Source organism: Seriola lalandi, unplaced genomic scaffold (genome assembly GCF_002814215.2).
Source record: "Seriola lalandi dorsalis isolate HSWRI2012SDOR001 ecotype SW California unplaced genomic scaffold, Sedor1 jcf7180002054647, whole genome shotgun sequence".
In the NCBI taxonomy this organism is placed as follows: domain Eukaryota; kingdom Metazoa; phylum Chordata; class Actinopteri; order Carangiformes; family Carangidae; genus Seriola; species Seriola lalandi.
In genome coordinates this window covers 14,714-41,713 of record NW_019525200.1, presented here as the reverse complement: position 1 = coordinate 41,713, position 27,000 = coordinate 14,714, and the positions used below count along the sequence as shown (strand labels likewise).

General features: G+C 39.6%; 2 protein-coding genes and 1 pseudogene across 2 annotated transcripts; 2 read left to right on the top strand and 1 right to left on the bottom strand.

Annotated features, from left to right (window-relative positions):
• The first annotated feature begins 375 nt into the window (after window positions 1-375).
• On the top strand, window positions 376-11,066 carry LOC111665486 (rac GTPase-activating protein 1). The gene is made up of 17 exons (XM_023420515.2): window positions 376-607; window positions 745-846; window positions 2,454-2,656; window positions 3,446-3,583; window positions 4,110-4,184; window positions 4,471-4,524; window positions 4,828-4,926; window positions 6,122-6,263; window positions 6,543-6,676; window positions 6,751-6,909; window positions 7,429-7,524; window positions 7,865-8,063; window positions 8,250-8,355; window positions 8,643-8,775; window positions 8,885-9,002; window positions 9,340-9,451; window positions 10,709-11,066. The coding sequence occupies exons 2-17, from the start codon at window positions 756-758 to the stop codon at window positions 10,752-10,754; spliced, it is 1,905 nt and encodes a 634-aa protein (XP_023276283.1). The 5' UTR covers window positions 376-607; window positions 745-755; the 3' UTR covers window positions 10,755-11,066.
• Window positions 11,067-13,448: 2,382 nt separating this feature from the next.
• On the bottom strand, window positions 13,449-22,246 carry LOC111665489 (uncharacterized). The gene is made up of 10 exons (XM_023420519.2): window positions 22,233-22,246; window positions 21,921-21,975; window positions 20,090-20,191; window positions 19,676-19,810; window positions 19,334-19,441; window positions 19,134-19,232; window positions 18,615-18,713; window positions 14,320-14,418; window positions 14,135-14,233; window positions 13,449-13,693 (listed from the first exon to the last, which is right to left on the bottom strand). The coding sequence occupies exons 1-10, from the start codon at window positions 22,244-22,246 to the stop codon at window positions 13,610-13,612; spliced, it is 894 nt and encodes a 297-aa protein (XP_023276287.1). The 3' UTR covers window positions 13,449-13,609.
• A 1,258-nt stretch (window positions 22,247-23,504) lies between these two features.
• Window positions 23,505-24,429, top strand: LOC147818314 (uncharacterized; annotated as a pseudogene).
• Window positions 24,430-27,000: the final 2,571 nt, after the last annotated feature.

The following is a 27,000-nucleotide window of genomic DNA, read 5'->3' as shown; positions in this document are numbered from 1 at the left end:
GGGGCAGTGAGCAGAGTTGATAGAGTAGCTTGAGTATCTTAACTACTCAACCATATATTTTGGGAAATGACCAAGGCACGGACACAACCAAAGAAAAGACGTTCAGATGAATATATGGCGAGGAGGAGAGAAATGCAGAAGGAACGAACGAGGACCCGCATTTATATTGGGGAAGGGTTTCAAAGGTGGCGAAACGTCAACAGAAGTGACGTCATGCAGGAATGCATAGTGCACCTTTAAAACCTTGGGGGAGCAAGGCGCCTTCAGTTTTTTCCGAGTCAGGCAGCTCCGCCCCTGAAGTCACCAGCAGCCCACGTTGACCGTCAAGTCAGCCGAAGTCAAAATCGAACGCACTTAATGAAGCAGCTGATTAGCATAGAGTCGGAGCTGCAGCGTCACTTACCTGCCGTCAGTTTTCACCTGTGTCGTTTCTGTTAAATGAAACAAACGGTACCGTTACGTTCACCCGTCAGAGGACACGTGACTGTCTGTACGCAGTCAGGTTCGGTTGTTGGACCCAGTCACAGTATGAACACTGATGAAAACCTGCTCTCAGGTCTGTGGAACTTCTTCTAAACCACGTGTCGGACCAGGTCCTGATGAACAGGTAGATTCTGTGTTTACAGGTGTTAACACCTTTACTGAGTGAAAGACAAAGAATGAAAGGAAGATCAGTTCAAATGAAAGTAAATGAAGATGATTAAAGTTATAATGTGGATGTGATGATGTGTTCACTGGACTCAGACTCAGTAGAGATGGGGGAGTCTCGGATCATCGTGGAGGAGCTGCTGGCTCTTTGTCTTCAGAGGATCAACATGGAGGACAACACTCTGAACACTGAACTGGGTCAGTCTGCTTCATTAGGTCACAACCTGGTCTCTGGACTGAGGCACTGAACCAGGACCAGTTGAACTAGGCTCATTTCAGTAAAGTCAGTTTCTTTTTTTCTTTTTTCTTGTAATTTCTTTTTTATTGACATTCAACATGAATCATATTTCCATACAATGTGTTTCACATTTTAAATTGAATGTATATGACATGAATAAAAGGGCATTCAAACAATTTTAAGAACATAAAGGTATAAAAAGAATATAAGGAATAAAAAAATAAAATAAAATAAAATTATAGTATAGTTAATTAAAAGCAAGATCATAAAAATATGTTTTCTGCTGTTTCTTAAAACTATCAACAGAAGTTAAATACCCACTGTAATCCCTCTTCAATAATCATTTTCTGGTGAGATTCTTTTTACCAGCCATCAGCAGGATATTGATTAAATACTTATCTCTTTTTGACCAGTCATGAGGTATGTGCCCAAAGTATATAGTTTTAATGTCCAGAGGGATTACACATTTTAAAAAGTCTCTAGTCCTCTTTGATGACAGGGCAGTCCCAGAAAACATGGCAGAGGTTTGCATTTTGACTTCCACAGTTTCTCCAGCAAAAGCGGGAAGACTATTATCATAATGGGATTTTTGGGAGGGTGTGATAAAGTACCTGATCAGGTTCTTCCAACCAAACTCCCTCCATTTCTCTGAGCTGGTACACTTCCATTGATACTTTCATATTGTTGTCCATTCTTGCTCCGACATAAGTTTCCCCCCTTCCTTCTCCCATTTTGTCTTAATGTATGAAGTTGAATGTGTTTTAAGATTTAACAGATCTTTATATATGCATGAAATAATTTTACTACAAATATCTAAAGTATTGAAACCTCTCTGAACAGTTCTATCAGACATGTATTTGGCTTGGTTACATTTTTAACTTTCATACTAACATAATGTCATATTTGTATATATCAATAGAAGTCCTGTTTTTCTAGTAGGTGTTTCTCTTTAAGAATTTCACTTCTTTATTTACATTGCATAGAACCGTTATTCCTTTAGCTGTCCAGTCTTTAAATCTAGTATCCAATCTATTCAGTGTGAAATCTGAGTCATATGCACACCATTTAAGGATTACAATACCTCCTCCTTTAGATTCTTTTAAAACATTTTTCCACATTTTAAGATTCCATTTAACCCGTTGATTATCAATAGTATTTATGTAGTTCTGTAAGTAAAGTCAGTGTCCTAATCCTAGTTTACAGGCACTGTGTACTGGATGTACAGAGGAACAGACGGTCTGAAGGTCTTGTTTTCACCACATGGAGGCTGTGATGTCAGAAAACTCCAGAGCTTTAAACACTCATTTTATTTTATTGCTATAAAATAAATCCCCTGTCGGGTTCCTGTTTGATGCTTATAAGTTGTAATGTTGATGTTCAGATGCTCAGACGGCATGTGGATGAACCTCTGATCCACTTTATGTCACATATTCATTTAAAAAAGTGTTTTTAGTTCGTTTAAATCCAGAATAATGTCAAATAAACCTGGTGAAGTCAAGACATTTCCTTAATACTCTGATCAGTTTCAGGGTGTAGAGTGATTTTTTTTTTTTGTCTGATCTTTCAGAGTTGGTTGAAGTGGTGAGAAACTTTGAGGCGATGAGGAAGAGATGGATGCACGCTGAGCTGGAGCTGAAGAAGTACAAAGAGCTGCTGGTGAAGTCTGATGTGGCCAAAGCTGCTCTGGAGGTCAAACTGAAACACGCTCGAAACCAGCTGGACGTGGAGATGAAGAAACGTTACAAGGTCGAGGCTGACTACCAGTACCTGGTGAGTCCCAACAGGAGGGGAAGAGGTTAGGTTCAATGTGAGCAGTAAAAGAGAGGATGACTCATGGCCTGCGGTCGAAAGTCAAATAATCTCCTCTCTAAGCATTTTTCCTCGACTTCAATGGAAAACATCATGAGGTCAAGGAAAGGTGTGAAGGAGACTTCATAAGGATTTAGGAAAAGTGCGTAGAGAAAATCCCACTGTACTACTACTACCTCTATTTCTAACACATGGAGGATAAGTCCTCCCTTAACCACAAAAACAAACATGACTGAAATGTTGAAATAAGAAAACATGAAAGGGACAAAAATTCAAATAGAGAAAGTTCAGCCATTAAAGTAATGTTCAAATAGAAATAATGAACTGAGGAAGAGATCAGAATAAATTATAATCAGACAGAAGTATAAAGAGTTTCCTGGCGTATGCCTTTTGACATGTCTTTACACTTGTTAAAAGGAGAAAATACATTTTTAGGTCTTTACACCGTGGGAGGGGATTAAGTGAAACATTTATGTATAGACTATAGCACTTAGTTATGATAATGATATTGTTAACTGTAAATTCAATATACTTGTTCTTCATGATGACTAAGGAAAAAAGATTTTTCGACCGCAGCCATGTGATTCATCTAGAGGACGAAGGTTAGGATGAACTTGGCACTTGAATGACTCCATGATCAGGACAGAGTTCACATGTTCAGTCTCTGAGAACACAGAAATGTTGAGCGCTGCAGCCTGCAGGGGCTGCTGACAGCACTTTAACTGTCGATCTTGTCACTGATGTTTCCAGCAGAGGCAGATGCAGCTCATGTGTGACATCCTGGTCCATGACAGTAAATCCAGCGCCTGTCTGAACGATGAGCAGAAATCTCTCTTAGCTACGTTTGAACACAAAGCAGGAAACGTGACTCTGCACAGGAGCAGCAAACGGGAAGTGAAAGATGAACATGAAGCTGTTGAAGTGTTTCCTGAAGAGCAACTTCACACCATATCCACTTGTTCTGAGTTTATGTCACTTTATCTATTGATCCTGGTTCTATAGTGCTCATGACAACAGAGGTGACTTTCCTTTTTCCAGAGAAAATCTACTAAATGTGTTTTCTCCAGAAAGAATCTTTATTTTCAGTTTGGTAGGTGAAAACAATAGAATGTCCACAGGGGGGATGTTTGAGTCTGTGTTGAGTTGCTCTTCTGGAGAGGTCAGTAAAATGTAGTTCACCAGTTTGTCCACATGGTTTCACCTTTGTTCGGTTCTTTTTGAGTCCTGTTGGTTTTATACAGTAAAGTGTGGCTTTTCACTTGGGCATTAGAAGATGGAGACTGTTGCTCCTGGTGATACACAGTATGTTTCATAGGTTCTTTGCACTGTGGGTTATCTGTGGGATCAGCAGCAGTGATGTTTATTCAGCCTATGAATGATTGTGGTCATTAAACGTCTCTTTCGGTGTCCCTTCAGGTTGTCTGTGATCGACGAGTCGTCTTTCCTGTCTCACTCTGATATCAGCTACGACCGGACTGATGATGACATGGTACCAAGATTAACCTGAACAGATCTACTTGTATTTTCTCTGAAAATTCATTTGCAGACCAGGGAAACCTGCTTTGTATCTGACATGAAGTATAATTAAGAAAAGATAATACAGGAAGGAGTTCTTCATGTTGTATTTCCTTGAAATGAAACATTTTGAACACTCTTCTTGTTTGTCAATGGCACTGCTGATGGTCAATAAAGTGTTCTGTAGTTAATTGTCGCAAACTTTAAAAACCTAGCTGTGTGCAACCTGATGTGATTAAGTTTGTGTTTTTATGTTTCAGGATCTGGACACGACAGCGATTAAACCTCTGAGATCTCGAAACAGAGAGAAGAGGGTAACTGACACCCCTCCTGAGCACATTTGTTTATTTAGGCAGAATTTAATTTTAATCTGCTGCACTACTATCCTGTGTTCACCCACTCATAAAACATGTGGACTTTATAGACCAGTTTCTATAGGAAGCGTCACAGGTTTAGACCTTAAAGTGTCTAATTGGTATTTTTGTTCCCTCCTTTGTTTTTGATAACTTGTACGGCTGCTCTTTGTAAAGTACTGAATAATCGTAAAGTAATTACTGGTTGTGCAACATAAATAAGCTTCTGCCCTATTGCTCTGATGGTCTGTTGGTTCTCTGCAGCGTTCGTCGATGGGGCCGGCGGTCAGTGTTCCGGTTGTGAAGCGAGGCAGAGGCAGTAACATGTCTGCTGAGCTGCTGGAGAGAAAAATTGTGGAGAAGGTGAATACATCCATGAAACTAGTTAGGAACATACAGCTGTGTTCCTCACTGAGGGGCCATGTAGAAAACAGATGTTCCCAAATGTTGATGGGCATAGTAGTGAGAGATTTAAATTTTCTGAGAAAACATTTGTTGTTAAAATGCAGGTTTCATGTTTCTAAATCTGTATTTGGACTTAGATAATCAGTAACCATGGGTGTGATTTACACTTTGACCCTCTGTCTTTGTTCCAACCCTTGTAAAGTGGTCAGGGTTGATGGTGCCTCTGACTTCAGTTGATCTTTTTGGCAATGGTGAAAGAAGTTCTCTGTTTTGACTGAAGTTAAAGAAGTCAAACCACAGTGTATATAAATACCTGCAGCGAAGTAAATGTGCAGAACCAGTTATATAATTGTAGTAGTTGGTCTTCATTGTCCATCAGGAAGCTGTAGCTGGGTAGTTTGATCTGTAATAATCACATGTTCATAAATCTGTAGTACCTGCAGCTTTTTCCCTCTGGTGGTGAAATAACGGAACATTAAAAATAATTGTCTTTATGTTCTTCGTTACTTTTCTCCTCTGCCTTTTGATTGCCCAACCATATGACCACTGAGGCACTGATCAGGAAGAACAATGTCACATGCATATAATGTAAATATTAATGAGCCGAGATAGACCCCTGTGGTGCACCACTAACATGATGAATGGACTTGACTCAGATTAAGATCAGATGTCTGTCAGTGTAATCTGTGTGTGTTATTACATCAAACATCAGCTGAAGATGAAACGGTAAAGTTCAGTAACAGTATCTAGAACCTCTGCTCACCCAACAGTTCTGGGGACGATTGAACCACAGGCACTAAACTAGGATCTAAAAGTCACTTTGACAATTAGTTTCCACCTTATTGAAAGAATGTTGAAGATCAGGCTGATGAGTTAGTTCGTACTTCCTGTTATGTTGGTGTGATGGATGACTGCTGCCCCCTCAGTCACAGGAGGCCAACACTCAGCTATGACTGTTGTTTTCACGTTAGTAAATTGAACATGTTGTCAGCTATTTTATCAAACAAATGATTTTAACAGGAAGAGTCATCAGTAATGAAAATAACCAGCATGACTCCTGCTCTCAGAAACCTGTAGCTTGAACCTTGAACACAGCTTATCCAGGACCTGGTCTCTGTTGTGAAGTCTAAAGTTGAGACTGTGTGTGACTCAGGAAGTTGAGACGATAGTGAAGGCGTCAGTGACGACTCCTGAGACTGGAGGTCAGATCCACATGGTGATGGGAATCACACAGGACACCTCAGAAAACCTGGTCCGGACCCTCACTCAGGAGTGTGCTGTTTCAGTGGGAGGTGGTGAGTTTATTATTTATGGTCCCATCAGTAAATATTGAAATCAAGAGCCTATCAGGTCTGTCTCCTGTAAACTCAGCTGAACATTAAAATTCATTTATTGATTTATTTATCTGACAGAGTGCTCATTTGTTTTTCATCTGTCATCCTGGATGAACATGTCGAGAGGTCACTGAGAGGAGAGATCACCACACACACACACACACACACACACAATAGAAAAGAGAAGGCTGCTGTTAGTGTGAAGGCGTGGCTGGCTGTGATGTGTTCACTGTTCCTCAGACCAAACCTCTGTGTGGCTTCCCTGTGAAGAGAAGGTGGAACCTGAAGCTCAGGTGGAGCAGAAAACTTCAGTCATAGCAGCTCCTCCCTGCAGATCTCACAAAACTCAGAAACATGTGTTTCTGTCTAAGACGGTACGATCTCACTCAGACATCACACTGAGCTACCATGTCCCATCCCTCAGGGTCTTTTATCTGCCTCCCTCCAGGTGATCCGGCCCGAGATGTGTTTGCCGTGCGGGAAGAGGATCCGCTTCGGGAAGATGGCAGTGAAGTGCAGAAACTGTCGTGTGGTCGCTCATCCAGAGTGCAAACAGAAATTCACAGACGGCTGCTCGGCCTCCACGACAGGAAGTGCAGCTCACACGGTACCTCACTTATACTCTGTTTCTACCACATGGTTAAACGCCATTTAGACAGGATCAACATTACAGGGAGGAAGGGGTGTCCCTTCAGAATAAAGCTACAGAGAAAAACAGAGGCTACAGAACTTCATTCAGACAGGATGAACTTTACTTTGAATGATTCAGAATAGTTCTGAAATTCCTGTCCGGTTCTCTAGTCTGTCAACATGTTTATTCATTCTCTAGTCTGTTAACATATGGCTTCCTTTTAGTCAGATAAGATTTTAAAATACTCCTGTTAGTTAAAAAAGACCTGAACGGTTCTGACCCATCCAGACAAGGTCTTCTTACTGTCCTCGGAGTTTGAGGTGATCTGTGAATTTTTATTCTCCTGTCTTAGTCTGTCTCAACTTATTTTCTATTTTATTGAATCCCTTGTTAAAGAAACAAACAGGAAGTCATTGTTTCTGGATTAGATATCCAGTCTGGACCACACATGTGACAGAGACTGGACTCCGTATGTTTCTGTCGGTTCCTCTTCAGGACTCGTTGGAGGGTTTCACTCCAGTGACTCATCCCAGGGTTCCTCAGCTGATTACACAGTGTGTGTCTGAGATCGAGAGGAGGGGGCTGGAGGAGGTGAGCTCGTCATCCAGACTCCGATCCTGTGGTTGGCTCAGACCCAGATCTGAAAGTGGTCTTGGTCTGAGCTAAAGAGGCTCGTGTAGCCAGGAGCACTTTGCATGCTGGGATGTGGAGGTGTTAACAGCCGCTGTTACCTGGACTGGTTTCTTCAGGACGTTTATGTTCTGTCTCCACCTCACCACGCCAACCAATTGGAGCAGAGAATGTTCATGTTTAGTTCACCTGGTCGCTGGATGTTTTCTGTGTGAAGAGAAACTGAACCACAAGGAAAAGGAGCTGACCCACCTCTATATTACCTGCCTGTCTGTCTACCTACCTGTCCGTCTGTCCGCAGAGAGGACTGTACAGAGTCCCTGGAGGAGAGCGTCTGGTGAGGGAGCTCAGAGATCGGTTCATTCAAGGGAAAACTCCGCTCGTGCTCAGTCGAGTCCAGGATGTCCACGTGCTGTGTGGTCTCCTCAAAGACTTCCTGAGGAGACTGAAGGAGCCGCTGATCACCTTCAGACTGCACCGGACCTTCATGGAGGCCTCGGGTAGGAGACTGAACCCTGACTGGACTTTAACAAACTGAACCAGACCTTCATCTCTGTTTGTTGAAGAAGTAACGTTGGGGTTAAAAAGCCAACAACAGTCTTCCTCCCACATGAAGATGTTTTGATTGACATTGTGCAGGACGAGGAGGGTCATGTGACATATCTGACCATCACTGTCTGTTTCAGAGCTTACTGATGAAGACAACAGCTCAGCCATCATTTATCAGGCCATAGCAGAGCTGCCAAAGGCCAACAGAGACACACTGGCTTTCCTCATGCTTCACTTGCACAAGTAAGACCTTTTAGCTTTTCCCCAGTCTTCCTCTGGAAATTAGCTGATCAGAACTGGGTTTCAGCCCAGCAGCTGGGTCTGCTAGTTTTGATGTCAAACCGAATGTTGACTCTGTGCTTTGTCAGTTTGTCCTCTCTTCTACTGACATACTGTCACATGTACCCACAACCCCCCACCCATCCTATGTATGTCTGTTTGTGATGGTTTTAATTGTTTGAATAGAGAGAAAAATGAACTAAATGTATAATGAAAGTTGCTGGCAGTTAATATTCTGCATTTATTTTCAGAGTGATGAAGAGCCCCCAGTGTCAGATGGATCAGAATAATTTGGCGCGAGTGTTTGGACCAACTATAGTAGGTCATGGGATGTCTGAGCCGTCTCCAACCACCATCATGAGAGACACAAACACTCAGCCAAAGGTCAGCTGGGATACGAACACTGAGGCGTCTCCACCTCAGATAAACAACAAACAGCTGTTTTTGTGGAAGTCACAACATTAAATCAGATGAATCCTTGCTTTTGTATTAGGTCATTTGTCGGCTGTTGTCCCTCTCTGAAGACTACTGGAGGCGTGTCCTCGCTGTCCAGACAGACCAGGTTTCATCCTTGTCCTCCACCATTAAGACCTACAGCCAGGAAGGACAGGGTGAGTTTACAGAAGTCAACAGCTTTATCACATTCAAGTCACTGCACTCTGCGTTTCTCTGAAATACCTAGTGCTGGTCTGACATCACTTCCTGTTGTTCTGATGGTCTGACTCTGTGAAGCACCTGGATAAAATACTCTAAAAGACTGAACATGTTTCTTTCTCCTCATTCACTCTGACACAGAAGATGTTGGTGGTTATCTGGTTGGTAGGAGGACTGGATTTAGTCCTCTTTCATTTTAGTTGTGTTGTGAATGAATCACTTCAGTCAGTGTGAAGAAGGAGGAAAATTACAAACACACACACCCCTTTCATTCCTGGCAATGTGTTTTTTCAGGTCGTTTGTTTCAGCCATTAACTTCTCCTGAGCTGAACAGTTACTACAAAACTCCCAGCAGAGGATCTCTGAGAGGCAGGATCAGGAACCTGGGCAACGCTTTCACCAACACGTAAGACCACAACAGACCAGGTCCAACACTCAGACCACTACCCAGAACTCCACAAGCCTGTAGTGTGTTCAGTGATGAAACAACTGTCCAACACAGACAGCACTGTGTCAGACTGAGGCATGGTTAAACACTGGTCTGAGATCTTCTGCTGTAGCACAATATCATAGAGAACAAATTCAAAAGTGCTTTGGCAAAATGATTGACATAAAGACAAACAGCATGTAACATGAACACCGACACAGACATCACCAAACAAGTTAAAACTAATTACAGAGAAAAGTCTGAAGACAGACATGTTGGTGCAGGCAGGATGTCATTAACACTGAGAGCTCTGTCACCAGAAATGTCTCCTGTGATCTAAGAGATCCCGCAGGTTGATGAACTGGTAAAGTGTCAGATATCTGGATCGAGACCATTCAGAGGAGCCAGAGGAAATGTGTGAGATTTAGGGCGATACGGTTAGACCTAGTTAGGATATATAGTTAGATAAACATAACGCTGTTGACTGTCACATGAAAACCAATGAAAACACAATCATCTGATCTTGTGATGGAAGGTCATCAAAAATAACTCCCAGGTTCTTGACTTGGTCAGTGGTGATCAGAGGCCAGGAGCATGCACCTTTGTACCCAGCGCTACTTCAGTTTTTTCTTTGTTGAACTGCAGAAAGTTTAGTGACGTCCAAAGATCAGTGAGCTACAGGAAGTTTAACAGTAAATCTAAAACACTGATATTAGCAGGAGATGGTGAAATGTAGAGTTGAAGCCAAGTGGAAGCATATAAAGATTGTGTGAGGTCGAGACCTACTACTGATGGCCCCTTTTAAAGAAGAACAAACAACAGGTGTCTTGAATGAATGGGGGAAATGCTGTTAACAATGGTGAGGAGGTCACCTGCTAAATAACTGAAAACTGATTTTAAATAGGGGCAGGGATTGGATCAAGGGGCTTAGGTGGAAAATCAGATCCAGCTACAGCATCAACCACTGACACTCATCATGGAGAAATGTTTATAGTGACTACAGCTACAGGACAAGGCCAGAGAGTTATGAAACGGGGTGGGATGATGTAATTTACTAGTGCAGATATATAGACAGATACAATTAAAACAGCCAACACAGAGTGAAACAGGTCTTTGTCTTTGTTCTGGATCGCAGTCTGTGAAGTCTCCAGTTACACAAAATCAAGTTCTAAAGTAAAGATCAGTGTGGTTTTATTTCTGTTGGTGGTCTGGTGACTTGATGTTTTCTCTCCTTAGAGGACAAGTTGAACCAGGACGGAAGTTCTTCACATCCCCCAGCTGAGTAAAACACTGGTGACTACACTAAAGCCTGAATCACACATCTAAGAAAACACTAAAACAAATGATGTTGTGACCTGTCCTAATTCATGGTGGTACATCCTCAGCATGTGGGTGACACTGGTCAAACTGGTCAGCCATGACAGTTGGACTTCTGAGGCAGCAGTAAAAGAAAAGCTCCCTGCAGCTGTTGTAACATGTGAAGTAGTATCTGTCTGTATGTAGACAACCTGGTTTTATATGTTTCAGACTTTATACTGGGCTCACACTATTTTCTGTGAGAAACTTGAAATAAAAGTAAAATATTGAACTTGTAGATCATTGTAGATTTTTTATTTCCCAACAAGCATCAAGGTCTGAAGGATGTGAGATACTAAGAGGAAAAAACCAACAGATCATCAGGAAATGTCCTGATCTCCATGATCTTTCCTCCAGCGGGGCCTTCAGGTCAGACTCCACATGTTCAGATCCAGGACTGGTCACACTCAGGCCCGATCCCAACATCCACCCTCACAGACACACAGACTTTGAGGCACACTCCCGAAAAGCCTGTGAGGACTTTGGCCTGTCGCACTGTCAAACCATTGAGAGCATCAGTGCTTTCTAGCATCTGCTATACACACTTTCCATAAGTCTGGATTTCTGCAAACTTTGCCTGAGGGAATTACCCAAAGTTCATGGCGTTGTGAAATTAAACAGTTTACCATGGTTACAAGGGTCACCCAGAAGTATAAAAACAATGGTAAACAAACGCCATAAAACAGAAAAAATAAAATAGAAGAACAATGGTGAATGAACATGAAGCATGAAAGGTGCTAATGCTAATGTTAGCATTACAAGAAAAAAGACAGTAGGTGACAATGTTAACACAGAGCTTGAACTGTGTGTAGTTATCTCTGATCATGTGATAAATTATAAATCTGCTTCATCAGATCTGATCCAACATTATTATTCTGTTTACAAACAGGAAGTGAAGGAAGGGATTAAAGATGCAAAATCAAAAGTCACAAACCCACAATGCACAATGTTTTACATGCTGTCACAAACTGCTGTTTATTCTTCTTTATACAATTTTGAGTTCTAACAGCCTCTCACACTCTGTCACTGACCAGGTGACATCAGTTAAGTCTGTGAGGATTCAGGTCTTAGGTGTTGGGCGGGACAATGGGATTGGGCCTAAGAGGATGTGTCTTCAGACTGGCTGTAGTAAACTCTGCAGCCTGTGGGGAGCGCTGACAGATTTGAGTAAAAGTAAAATGTACTAAAGGTGCAGTTGAAGCTTAACTCATGGTTGATGATCAATATTCATCTTCTTTGAAAAATTACGGAAAAAAACATTTTCATGTGAAAACAACAATGTGGTAGATATGAGGTTTTCCTCTGACAGTAAAGTGAAATAAAGCAGTAAAGACTATTCACTCCATTTTACTTAAGGCTTTTTTCCTCTGTGGTTCTGAACCCGTCTCATCATTAAAGCAGAGTCCTACCTGAGCACCACAGCAGCAGCATCATCAGCAGGTGAGGCATGTCCAGGTAGATGTCTGTCTCTGTCTCTTCTCTGACTGCTTTACTCGTTTTATCTCATCAGAAAACTCATTCGCAGCTTCTCAGAACAGAAGCCAACAATAAACCACAGATTAAAGAGTGAGTTCACTGAATGTATGTGACCGACGTTTTCAGATATGAACCTACACGGTTCACTTTTACCCTGAATACTCATCAGTAGATCATATGTTCTGTAAATTAGATTTTAAACAGTAGCACAGTAATGTGTGTTCTCTGTGTAAAGATATAGTGGAATAATGGCATCCTGAGCAGAGAACAAAGCCACACCCCTTTTCAATGTGATGTAATGTGAGTTTCTCTGCTCTTTGTTTTGGTAGCAGAAACCACATTTCATCTAAAAAGGCCTCCAACAAAGAAAGACATGAGACCAGAGCACAGGTGGACTGTCAAACATTCATAAAGTTTTAAGTCTTTACCTGCTCCATCAGTGTCTTTACCAGATCCGTCGGTGTGGCTGATGAAGCATCTGTTTTGGTCTGAGATGCTGGAGGTCTAGTGACTTTAAATTAAACTGGATAATATCCAACCTTGTTTACTGACTTCATGACTCATGCTGTGCCGCCAAACTTTATTATGAAAGAGCCCGCCACAGATTCATCATGTGACTTCTATAACAACACAGTTGGACTCATGATGGAAACAATAAAAAAAAAAGATTCAAATTAATGTAGCAGGGTGAGAGATACTTTGGGCTAAATGCTAAAATCAGTATGCTAACATGTTTCAAGAATTTTGTCAGTCCTTGTACTTCTATTTGGCGTTACTCATGCTCTAAATTTTGGAACAGTTGGACAGTTCCCATAAAACAGCCTTCATACAGATTTACACATGACTCTTCTTTCTCTCAGCAAAGAAGAATTACAGAATAATAAGAGTCGGTAATATTTCATTAGAACAAAATTATTCTATTGTCACTGAGAGTTTGGAAGTTTGTTCACTGTTAACATTCAGTCCTCACTCTGATGTTGGTAAGATCCAGTCTGATGCACATAAACAACATATTGTCCCACCTTTACACATCCCTTTGCACCCCCCCCCCAGACCATCCCACTTAATAATTCCTTGGTATTTGACAGTAAAAACAGCCAATGAGGAGCTGCTGGTCACCCAAGGGTGAGTGTTACCAGGCAACAACAGAGATACACTGTTTATTTCAAATCACAACATGTAGAACGTCACACATCAAACAGCTGATCATGTTTTCATCATCTTTCACTTTTTTTCCATTTAACAAAATAAAAACCATCAACTCAAAGTAAACCAATAAAACCAATCAGTACTCTGTCAGTGACATCACTTCCTGTGGTGCTGCTCCATGAGGAGAGTCTTTGCTTCATTCTGCCACTGCAACACCCTGTCCAGAGGACACTGTCCATCCTGAGAGAGAGAAACAGAGAGAAAGAAAGAGAGATACAGAGAGAGAGAGAAAGAGAGTGAGACAGACAGACAGAAGTGAAGTTAGGAACTCACAACAACATTCACATCTGTAAAGCCTCTTTTCCGCTGGTCAAAAACCCGCTAACATCAGGCAGGGTCACATGACTCTGCAGTAGACAGGTATTTATCGGCTCCTGCTCCAATCTGCATTGATTTTCCTGCTTTAATGCCTCAGAGCACAGACACTGTAGACACACCTGTCACCTGTCAGTTGTCACCTGCCCAGCACAGTGCCGTTAAACTAGGAACACTGCAGCAACGATGTGCACTGGGATTAAAGAGTGAGTGATAAGTTTTTAAATCACAATCTCAGATTAAAGTGTAGAAACTGCTGGAAGAGAGAAACCTTTCAGTTTACTCCTGATTGGCAGAGTGTGTTACCTGGTTGGTGATGTGTGTGTCAGCTCCGTGCAGTAACAGCAGCTGAATGATTTTGAATCTGTTGAGTCGAACAGCATCGTGAAGAGGAGTGTCTCCCTCCTGAAACAAACACAGCACACATTAGACCTTCTGTCCGTGTGTGTGTGTGTTTGTGTGTGTGTGTGTGTGTGTGTGTGTTGACTCACTCTGTCCTGTGTGTTGAGGTCAGCTCCACACTGAATCAGGTGCTCAGCACAGTCATGGTTTCCGGTCCGCACAGAGACATGAAGTGGAGTGCTGTCCAGCTAAGACACACACACACACACACACACACACACACACATACACACACTGTTATCAACTTTTGTGACAGTAACAGAAATGGTCCTACTCTTGTCCCCATTTCACCACATAATATATTTATACCATGTAATACTTGTTTGTTAAATGTAACTTTATTAGTATATTTGGGTAAAATTACAGGTTATACCAGTTGTAGTATGGTCATGTTTTCCAACTAAATATATTCAGAGTATTTCTCTGAATAAAGAACAACTTGATGTGCAGTTGTATATTTTTGAAGACAATAGATTCGGATATGTCTGTTTTCCCGCTACATGTTGTGTTATAAATTATTCTTATGTGTGTTTAACATAAGAAAGTTTCTGTATCAAACACTGACTACTGTAATGTCAGTGATAGTACCTTGTCCATTGCAGTAGTAGTAATGGCAGTAGTATTACCTTATCTGATGCAGTAGTAGTAATGTAAGAAGTATTTATGTCAATGTGCTAAAAACATCCTAGTATACTATGTGGTATAAACCGTCATAGTATATGTAAAAAAGTCCAAATATAGTATATCATAAAAAACATCACAGAAAAAAGGCATTGCGTAACTATGCCAGTTATCAGGTTTGAACCCACAACCTTTTGATTGCAAGGCTATGGTGCTAACCACTGCACCACCTTGCCACCCATGTCATCACATAATAAGTCATAAAAAGATCATGGTATGTTATGTCATAGTGATACGAGCCAGCTGTCAGGTTCAAACCCAGAACCTTCTGGCTATGAGGCCACAGTGCTAACCACTGGCTACAGCGCTAGCCTTATCTTAATGTAGTAAGTCATAAAAATGTCATAGTGTGTTAAGGTATAAAAATGTCATATTGATTCAAGCCAGATATCAGATTTCAAACCAGAACCTTCTGGCAGTGAGGCAAGAGTGCAAACCACTGCGCCACCATGCCACCTATCTTTTAAAATAGCAAGTCATAAAAATGTCATAGTATAGTACATACGTCATACTATGACTTTTTTACGACATACTATACTAGGAAGTTTTTATGACATGCTATAGTATATTATGTCGTAAAAGATGTCATAGTATGGTAAGTCATAAAAACATTATAATATAGTATATTGTAAAAAAAACATAGTATAGGACGGTGTGTGAAACATTATAGTATAGTAAGTCATAAATAACATCATAATATATAAAGTCGTAAAAACATCATAGTATAGCAAGTCATAAAAAATGTCATAATATAGTAAATCATAAATAACGTAATAGTAAGTCATACATCTGTTATATATATATTCAAATATATATAACCCCCGAACCTCACACAGCTTCAGTGATGTGTTGAATGTCTGAGTGAAGATGGGGCCTTACTGGTCAGCACAGGCCTTAAGGTAGGAGGGTGACACACCATCTGGGCCTGGAGCCTTCCTCATCCTCTGCCTCCTGAAGAGCTGTACTAGTGTAAGTAAGACTAAAACTAAGTCGTAAACTTAATAGTATAGTATGTCGTAAAACATTCATGCTTTATGTGTTGTAAAAATCCTCCTGGTATAATAAATGGCATGATAGTATAGTATAATAATAGTATAATATATATATATATATATATATATATATTTTGAAAAACATCATAGTGCAGTGTTTCATGAAAAGCGTCATAGTATAACATGGCATTAAACCCTAATATTATAGTATGTCATAACACACATCATAGTGTAGTAAGTCGTTCAAACTGCATAGTGTAGTATGGCATAAAAACGAAATAGTATAGTACGTCGTAAAAAACCTCCTACTATATTATGTCATAAAAAAACCTCCTACTATATTATGTCATAAAAAAACCTCCTACTATATTATGTCGTAAAAAGATTCATACTGTAGTATGTTGTAAAAGATGTCATATATATATATATATATATATATATATATATATATATATATAGTATATTAAGTCATAAAAACATACTATAGCATGTCGTGAAACATTCATACTATAATATGTTGTATAAAACGAACTAGTATGGTATGCTGTAAAAAATTATTTCGTCAAAACACTATAATATTAATATGTCATAGAATGCCATATCAAAAAAATATGCCATATGCCATCACTAAAAACGTAATAGTATAGTTAGTACAAAATACCTCATAGTACAGTATGTTTTAAAAACGTCATAGTATACTAAGTCATAAATATATCATAGTATACTGAGTCAAATACATCATAGTATCGTATGTCGTTAACACATAGTGTAGTATGTCATTAAAATATAGTCATAGTACAGTAGGTCATAAAAAAACGTTTATTACGTCCTAAAAACATCATAAATGTCATAGTATAGTATGCTGTAAAAACGTCATAGTATATTAAATCAAAAAAATATACTATAGTATGTTGTGAAAAATTCATACGATACTATGTTGTAAAAACGAACTAGTATGGTATGCTGTAAAAAATTATTTCGTCAAAACATCATAATATTAATATGTCATAGAATATGTCAAAAAAATGTCATACTTACATATGCCATTAAAAGGTCATAGTATGGTACTTCACAAAAAGTCATCTAATAAGTCAAAAATACGTCATAGTATACTCTGTTGTAAAAACGTCATAGTTTGTCATAAAAACATCATAACAGTACGTCTTAAAAACGTCATAATATAGTATGGTGTAAAAACATCATACTATATTATGTTGTAAAAAAGGTAATGTATTGTAGATATATCCTAAATGTCATATTATAATATTTCCCATAAACATCATAGCATAATTTGTCATAATAGACATACACATGTCATAGTATAATATGTTGTAAAAATGTCCTAGTACACCATGTCATAAAAGATATCATAGTATTTTATGTCTTAAGAACATCATAGTATTTTATGTCTTAAGAACATCATAGTATGCTATGTCGTAAAAAACATCACAGTATAGTATGTCATAAAAATGTTATGCTATAGTAAGACGTAAATAACAGCCTAGTGTAGCATGTCGTAAAAACATCATTGTATGGTATGTCATGAAAAACATCATAGTATAGTATTTATTTAAAACATCATAGTCTGCTGCTTCATCGGTGAAAACATGATAGTATAGTGTGTTGTAAAAATGTCATAGTATTGTATGTCTTGAAAACGTCATATTATACTAAGTCATAAATATATCATAGTATACTGAGTCAAATACATCATAGTATCGTATGTCGTAAACACATAGTGTAGTATGTCATTAAAATATACTCATAGTACAGTAGGTCATAAAAAAACGTTTATTACGTCCTAAAAACATCATAAATGTCATAGTATAGTATGCTGTAAAAACGTCATAGTATATTAAATCATAAAAACGCCATACTATTGTATGTAGTAAAAAACGTCATAGTTTATTATGTCGTAAAAACATCCTACATGTCGTAGTAAAATATGTCGTAAAAAACTTTATATTATTGTATGTGGTAAAAAGATCAAAGTATAGTATGTTGTAAAAAATGTTATAATATAATATGTCGTAAAAAACAGAGTATTGTATTTCACTAAAAACATCATAGTATACTATGTCATAAAAACGTCATAGTATACTATTTTGTTAAAAAAAACATCATAGTATTGTATGTCGGAAAAAACATCAGAACAGTATAGCATAATATGTGTTAAAAATTTAGTATGTCGTAAAAAACAAAATGGTTTATTACATAGTAAAAATGTCCTAAATGTCACCATAGTATGTCATAGAAATGTATGTCGTAAAAAACATCATTGTATAGTATATCAGTTAAACATCATAGTACAGTATTTCCTAAAAAAATGTCATAGTTTATTACATCATTAAAATGTCCTAAATGTCATAGTACAGTATGTTGTAAAAAACATCCTAGTATGGCATATAAAATGTCATTTTATAGCAATTTATAAAAAGGTATATTTTGTCATAAAAATGTCCTAGTGAATTATGTTGTAAAATACGTCATAGTATATTATGACATAAAAAACATTATAGTATGGCATTTCATCACAACATCAAATGTTACATTTAGGTATGCCATTTGTGTGGAGTAGTAGTAATACCAGTAGTATTACCTTTTATGTTGCAGTAGTAGTAATTCCAGTAGTATTACTTTGTGTTGCAGTAGTGCTGATACCAGTGATATTACCTTTTGTGTCCCAGTAGTAGTGATGTCAGCAGTATTACCTTATCTTTTGCAGTCATGTTGGCTCCGTTGTTCAGCAGCTTTTTTAATACAGACAGATGTCCTCCTCGGCAGGCAGAGTGGACACATGTTGACCACAGCTGGATGAAAGAGAAAATCAGAACTAGTTCTAACCAGTACTAACTCTGGATTAAAACCAGTTCTAACTCTGGATTAAACTGGTATTATCTCTGGATTCAAATCCGTTTTAATTTTAGATTAAAACCGGTTCTAATTCTGGATTAAAGTGGTACTAACTCTGGATTAAAACTGGTTCTAACTCTGTATTAAACTCATACTACCTCTGGATCAAAATGGTACTAACTCTGGACTAAAGTGGTACTAAATATGGATTAAAACCCGTTCTAACTTTGTATAAAAACAGTTCTAGCTCTGGATTATAACCAGTTCTAACTCTGGATTAAAACCAGTACTAACTCTGGATTAAACTGGTACAGTCTCTGGATTAAAGCCAGTTCAAACTCTGGATTAAACTGGTACAAACACTGACTAAAGTGTACCTTGTCTCTACTGTTGATGTTTGCTCCAGACTCCAACAGTTTGGAGATGACGTCAATGTGACCCTGAGAGCATGCTCTGTGGAGACCTGTACGCTCAAACTACACACAAATAAATAAGTACAAATAAACATTAACTTCACACAGTGAATACACATCAGCTAGTTACACATTACACACAGGGTGAAGTATGGATGACTCACTGTGTCACAGGCATTGATGTCTCCACCTGTGGACAGGTACTTCTCAATCACCAGCTCCTGAGCTTGATCACAGGCCTTAAAGAAATCCTCCTCATCCACATAATAAGGCTGACACACACACACGCGCGCACACACACACACACACACACACACACACACACACACACACACAAGTAAAAGTACTGATACCACAGAGTAAAAGTATCCCAGAGTCGTATTCAGTTGCTTTTCACCACTGCTGCTCAGTCTTGTTGTTGGCGACGGTCACTGATGTTGTAAATATGAGGGTTCAACAATGACAAAGATCACCTGGGGATCTGTGCAGGTGTGTTTTGGTTTTACCACTGTCTGGACAGCAGGGGACGCAGCGGCAGGTCTCGTGACAGAAGCTTTCTGCTGTTTCTTGGTCTTCCTCAGCAGCAGAAGGTTCTGGAGGTCGGCTGGAGTCTCCAGGAGAAGACGGCCAGATTTATCTGTCTGAACCGGACAGGAAGAGAAACACAAGATTTCAGACTGCAAAGGGTTAACATCTGAACCTTGTTAGTATTGCTACTACAACTACTGTTAGTACCACTACAGAATGACTGCTAGTACTACTACAGGTAAAATCCAGGTTCAGAGAGGACCGGGCAGCTGGTCTTCTGTGTTATGACAAACGGTTGTTTGACAACAGCAGTACAGTCCCGTTTCCCATTCACTGATGGTCCAGGAGAAGACTGGTGGGGGACAAACTCACTCTGATATTAAAACTCTGACCTTGAGGTTGCCTGGAGGCTCAGAGTCTGGGTTTCTGCTGCAGGTCTGAGTGTCCTGCTTCTCTTCAGAGACAGATGACTCGTAGCCTCCGTCCTCCACCTGCTGAAGACACACAGAGAAGAATGTCCAGGTTGAGAGGCGGGGTACGCCTGAACAGGTCACATGTTAATCACAGTCCACAACATTCATGTCACCACATGTTGGGACTGTGGAGGGAACCCACACAGACACTGAGAATATGTAGAGTCCACACGACAGGTTCAAACCCAGAACCTTCTTACTGTGAGGTGACCACTGTACCACTCCACTGTGGAAAACATATCTGTGATTTTGTGTAAACCATAATAGTTTTCAAAATACCGATTCAACCTAAGAGACTCTCAAGTCTTGTGACCCGTTTAACCTTTCAACCATTTTTCTAGGTTGAAGTATGACCCAGCAGTAGAGCTCCAAAGTTAAGCGTTTTGAAGACGTCCTCCCATTCAGAATGAATGGGAATTTTTTTCCCTTTATCACCATTTATGTCGCCATTGTTATTCAAATCGCTTAGAACAGTCATTGCACACCATTCCTGCATGTATTCATACATATATATATTATCTGGGTTTTGTCAAAGCTGTGGGACTAGTTACGCACAGAGATTTTAATACGAAAGACAGATAGATACGACAAATAAGTATGCAGAATAATAATATATGCCTTCAATGTTATTGCATTGCAGGCACATAACTAGTAATGTTCCGTTTATTATTGCAGAGAATACACTTCACACATGTGCTTCAGTTCCCCTCCAACATCCAGAACAGAAATAACAATATAGAGATCCACCACACAGCACCTGACACCTCTGACCCCATGTCTCCTCTTTCTCATAAAACTTTAGTAGCAGCTTAAAGAGGAACAGCAGCCTCAGTTTACAGCGCTATGTATGTGTGTGTGTGTGTGTGTGTGTGTGTGTGTGTGTTGGTCATGACCTTCTCTGGTGTCATTTTATTGGCCAATCACTTCCCAAATTGGAGGGGTCAGAGGTCAGTGGGGGTCATGTGATCTCTGACAGTGAAGAAGAAACAAACAGACAAACACTGATGTGTAAGTTATAAACCCTGCAAACACACACACACACACACACACACACACACACACACACACACACACACAAACACACACAGCAGAGTCTGACTTATTATGATGTTTGGCACTTTTCATATTCACAAAAGGAAATGTAGTAAAAACTGTTTTTACTCATTTAAATTTGAATCAACACATTTCTACGTCCGACGCACAACAGCAACAAAACTCAGTGTGATGTCACTGAGGTGTCGACATAAAACGGACATCAGACAGTCAGCTGACAGACTGACAGATTGTTACCGTGACAGCGACAGGTGGAGCGGAGCCAATCGTTAAACTACTTATGATGTCACTTTATTATCAACCAATCACGTGTCAGAGGTCGCAGGACACACACACACACACACACACACACACACACAGTGTTATCATCCAGTGTTTAAATGAACTTATATAAGAACAAGTTCAGCAAAGGCAGAAGTTGATTGATTTGATTGATCAAACTTTGTTTCTCTGAATCAAGACTCGAGATAAACAGGTTAATAAGCAACCTGTGAAACATGTATGTAAATATCCACACACACATATAATCAAACTGTGTGTGCTCATATTCATTATTCAATAACATCAGATATTTCATATGTTCTGTTTCATGTTCACATACAACTTTAGAACTGAACAGATGGAACCAAAGGAACCAAATCTGACTGGAACATGTTTCTCAGTGAAATAAACAGAAAAAGAACAGAAGTCTTCTCACCACTCTCATTTCCTTCTCCTTTTCCTCTTCATCCTCCCAGCTGATTAGCTCTGATCTGATGGTGTAAAGAAAACACTACGGTAGACAAAACATGTAAAGTCTGGAATCTCTAATTTATTTAACTTGTAAACTACAGAGTCACACATGAAGCTCAACAACTGCTGGACCCAAACCAGACATTTAAAGACAAGACACTGAAATCAGATCAGAGCTACTTTAAGACAGACAGAGGAACCTGGGTACCATGGGTAATATGAAAATCAATTATTATTAAAGAGCAATAAATGTTTTCCATGAGGAAAAAAACCTCACCTCTGCAGCTCCATGTTCACAGCAGCAGAACAAGATTAAAGATGGAGATGGTGACAAGCTTCACCTCCATCATCCTCTTAATATAGACACACACACACATTTGTGTGCTGACCTTTGACCCTGCCGAATGAACTTGCATGAGACGGCTGCTGACCTGTCTGACCTTCAGCAACCAGAGAAGAGGTACTTCAGTTTTCAGTGCTTCAGTTTTATTAGTGGACCTCTTCTTATGAACATTAGCTGCAGCTTTGTGGCAGGACATGGACTGAGCTCTTGTGTTCATCCACACACACACCTCCCCCCACACCTGTCCCATTTCAGACGATGAATACACCCCCCCAGAATGGCATATTTTCATCAGAATTTTATCTTTTCTGTGTCACATTTGGAACGTCTCTAACCCAACTGTTCAATGACTCGGGAAACCTTTTCTCTGCATGAGCAATGTTCAATGGATTGGATAGAATGAAGGATCCAGTTCTTCTCTAGAGACGGGAAACAAGGTCTGAGGTCTGAGGTCTGATGCGTGGACCCTGGATCAGCAGCTGCTGTACTGTGAGTGTCAGCCTCCATCTGTGAGTCAGTCCGTTCTACAGCACAACATTAAACATGTAAGAACACACTTTTCAGTCTCACTAAATACGAATATATACAGTATACACACACGTGTGTGTGTGTGTGTGTGTATTTGTGTCCTGTTATAAATCCTCCTTCATGAAGGTTAAACTTTTTCAGTTGTTTTGTTGTGTCATTTGGAGGCTGCAGTTTGTGCGGAACAGCTGTATTACAGCAGTACAGTATTAAATCATACAATATAGGTAAAATAGCTTTCATTCTAAACTCAACACTTGAAAATTGTAGTTTTTAATGTTTTCTACCAGATTATTTCATTTGTCCATTTTTGGCCAAGGGAGCAATTTCATGTAATATTCTTAGTTTCCAATAGGGATGTACGATGGCTTACTGCCCTCCAATGGAGCGAATGAATGACACAATCTTGACATAGGTGTGATCTTAAGGATGTCAGATAATGGTTTGTGTTTGTGCCTGTGCCTGTGCGTGAAATTGCAGCACAAATATGTACGTATTTGCAAGATAGAGTGAGGTAAATGTCCCAGGCAAATTTGGCTTTGATGCTTTGAATCACAGGACATCTTGTAGAGTTCAAAGATGCAGCTGCAGGGTAAACAAAAACAAACTCTTCCAGATCATTTCTTCTCTGGCAAGGTGGCAAGAAGGTCATATTCACTGCTTCAAGCTCTTGACTATGTGATGCGCTCAAAGATCGAAGATGGGGAGAAATCCTCTGCACTTGAAAAAGAGACATCTTCTACCCAAGATGAGGACACATCCTCTCCTGAAGATGAGGGGACACCCTCCTCAGAGGATGAAAGCATCACCACTGATGATGAGGAGTACCAGCCAGTGCCTGATTCCTCTTCCTCAGGGGGTGAGTGCGATACAGACACAGTGGTGGAGGCCGAGTAGCTGATGGCAGAGACAGAGGAGCTGGCGTCTGAGACAGATGTCTCGTGATGGGAAAATGATGGCATAGGAACTCCTCAGAAGAAAACTGGCTCTGGTTGGCACAATCAGGAGAAACAAACCAGAGCTACCTCCCCAGCTCCTCCAGCTGCGACAGAGGAAGATTCTGTCGTCTGTCTTCGCCTTCACCAAAACTACCATTGCGGTATCCTACATGCCCAAGCGAGGGAAGAATGTGCTTCTTTTGAGCACAAAGCACAGGGAGTGAGCAGTCAGCGACAGGGAAGAGAGGAAGCCTGCAGCAATCCTCGACTACAATAAGTGCAAAGGCGGTGTGGATAACCTGGACAAGGTTGTCGGCACCTACAGTTGTCAAAGGAAAACCAGCCGCTGGCCACTGGCTCTCTTTTACAATCTCCTGGATGTCTCGGCATACAATGTCTTTGTCCTGTGGAAATCAGTCCATCCTGAGTGGGAGTCCTCTAAAACCTACCAATGAAGGGTGTTCCTGGAAGAGCTGGGGGTCATGCTGGTGACCCCAGCAATTGCAAGATGGCCTTGTCCCCCACGCTCAACAGCCGCTGCTGCCATTGTTGGTGAGATACAACAGTCTGAATCAGAGCGTGACCCACAGCCCGCCAGCAAAATGAGGAGAAAGTTTGAACTGTGCACCTACAGGAGAAGAACGGCAACCACTTGCTCCAGCTGTTGAAAGTGTGTCTGCAAGGACCACTCTACTGTGGTTTGCACATCCTGCCGCCCTTGAGCATGCACACACACACACTCACTGAAACACACATTCTTATAGCATCTTGTAAAGACAAACAATAAATAGCCATTTTTGGCCACTAGTGGGAGTTTGTCTTTTTTGTCACTACTCAAAAGAAGTAATAATGCAAAAAAAAAAAAAAAATCTTTGTTACTGTTACTGGTACTGACCTGCAATGACGATTAAAAAAATATTAGGTTGCATCAATTATATTGTGAAAAAAATGGCAACTCTCTCTCTTTCTTTCCCTGAAAAGTTAGTGGTAATATGTAATCTAACTGGTATTTAAAGGGTTAAAATTCTGCAATTGATTAAAATTTTGGATTTCATGATCAGGACTGACGGCAAATTAAAAAATTTAAGTAGTGAAAGTAGCAAATATTTTCAGTAGTGTTTGTATAGCATTTTGCAAAAGCAAACAGGAGATGGCCGTTTTTGTCAACGAACATGCTAAGTGGGAGTTTTTATGTTTTTCTGTCACTGCACAAAAAAGTAATGATGCATAAAAATCGTTGATACTGCTAATTATTGACATACATTTAGCTGCAATGATGGTTAAAAAATAAATCAGGTAGCATGTATTATTTGGTAAAAAAGACTGATTTTATGCTTTTCTCCCTTTCTAAATCATTAGCATTATGTGATCTAACAGGCATTTAAAGGGTTAAGATTTAAAAAATGAAAGTCGCTGAAAGTGAAAAATCTTTTGATATATATCAATTTCCTAGCATTTTGGGAATGCAAACAGGAGGTGGCAATTTTTGGCCACGAACACGCTGAGTGGGAGTTTTATCTACTTTGCTTTCCCTGCATAAAAATAACAATGCATAATATCAGTGTTAATCAGTTACATATCTCAGACTGTGCTATTAATAATACAAGAAAATCCAGTAGCACTGGGAATATAGAAAATGGTCATTTTTGAAGTTGTTTTCCAACAAGTGCATTGTGCAAACAAACGTTAAGGGTTACAAAATTAAAAAGAATGGATATTTTATACTTATGACAAAAACTGATGTTAGTTAAAAACTTTATGCAGTAATAATAGCAAAAAACATAAAAAATCAAAAAAATTACAGACTCAGTCTGTTTGTGGCCAGGGCTGAGTGGATAGTGATTTTGAACAAAGCCAGAGGGTATAAACAGATAAATAATAATAATAATAATAATAATAATAATAATAATAATGAACAGCTGTATATACTGTTATTTTCAAGCAGAACCAATAACTAAAATAAATAAATAATAATAATAGTAATGAGGGTTGTAGTGTCAGATCTGGATCCTGCAACTCCAGAGTCAGAGTCTGCAGAGACAGAGAGAGAGAGAGAGAGAGAGAGAGAGAGAGAGAGAAGGAGAGAGGGAGGGGAGAAGCACAAACTATAGGAGAGAGAAAATGCAAAGTTAATCACATTTCATATTTTCTTATCTTCCTGCTCTAAGATACGATAACCTCAGGTCTGAAGCTCATCAGAATCTCTGTGAATAAAGCCTGATTTGCCCCAGACCAACTGTAGAGGGTTGAACTGGGCCACATTTGCACCACAGACGTTCAGTTTGAGGGTCAAAGATCTGCCTGTTGGAGGACGTTTGGGTCAGTTCTCTGCAGTTTGAGCAGGACTTTTAATTAAGACAAGAGACAAATGAAATCCTGTTTAAAACAGGAGTGAAACACCGACAGATCAGAACGTTCATGTTTCCTATGGCTCAATAATTGCTGCAGTCGAGGATGATATGATAAAATATCTTCAATGGTTGGAGATGTTTGCATCCTCATACTAACAGGTAGTGATACACGTGACATCGAACGTTAAACTTCACAAAGTAAATGTCTTTATTCTGAATACAGACCACGCTTTTTGGTGTGAACACACTTAAAAGCTGCTGAGAGTCAGAGTGTAGTGTAGCACTGTGTGTTTGTGTGTGTGTGTGTGTGTGTGTTGTGTGCGTAAGTATGTATGTGTGTGTAAGTGTGTGTGTTACAGAGTCCAGAGAAAAGCTTCCACTGAGTTATGTAACAGTTGTGTGACTGTCCCAGCTTTATATAACACTAATACAGACAGAGAAGAGATTAATAATAGAGACTAATAGACTAATGTTTGTCAGTAATGCTCTAATGTTCTGTCTGTCTGTAATGTTCTAATGTTCTCTCTCAGTAATGTTCTAATGCTCTGTCTCTGTCAGTAATGTTCTAATGTTCTCCCTCAGTAATGTTCTAATGTTCTGTCTCTGTCAGTAATGTTCTAATGTTCTCTCTCAGTAATGTTCTAATGTTCTGTCTCTGTCAGTAATGTTCTAATGTTCTCCCTCAGTAATGTTCTAATGTTCTGTCTCTGTCAGTAATGTTCTAATGTTCTCTCTCAGTAATGTTCTAATGTTCTGTCTCTGTCAGTAATGTTCTAATGTTCTCCCTCAGTAATGTTCTAATGTTCTGTCTCTGTCAGTAAAGTTCTAATGTTCTCCCTCAGTAATGTTCTAATGTTCTCTCTCAGTAATGTTCTAATGTTCTGTCTC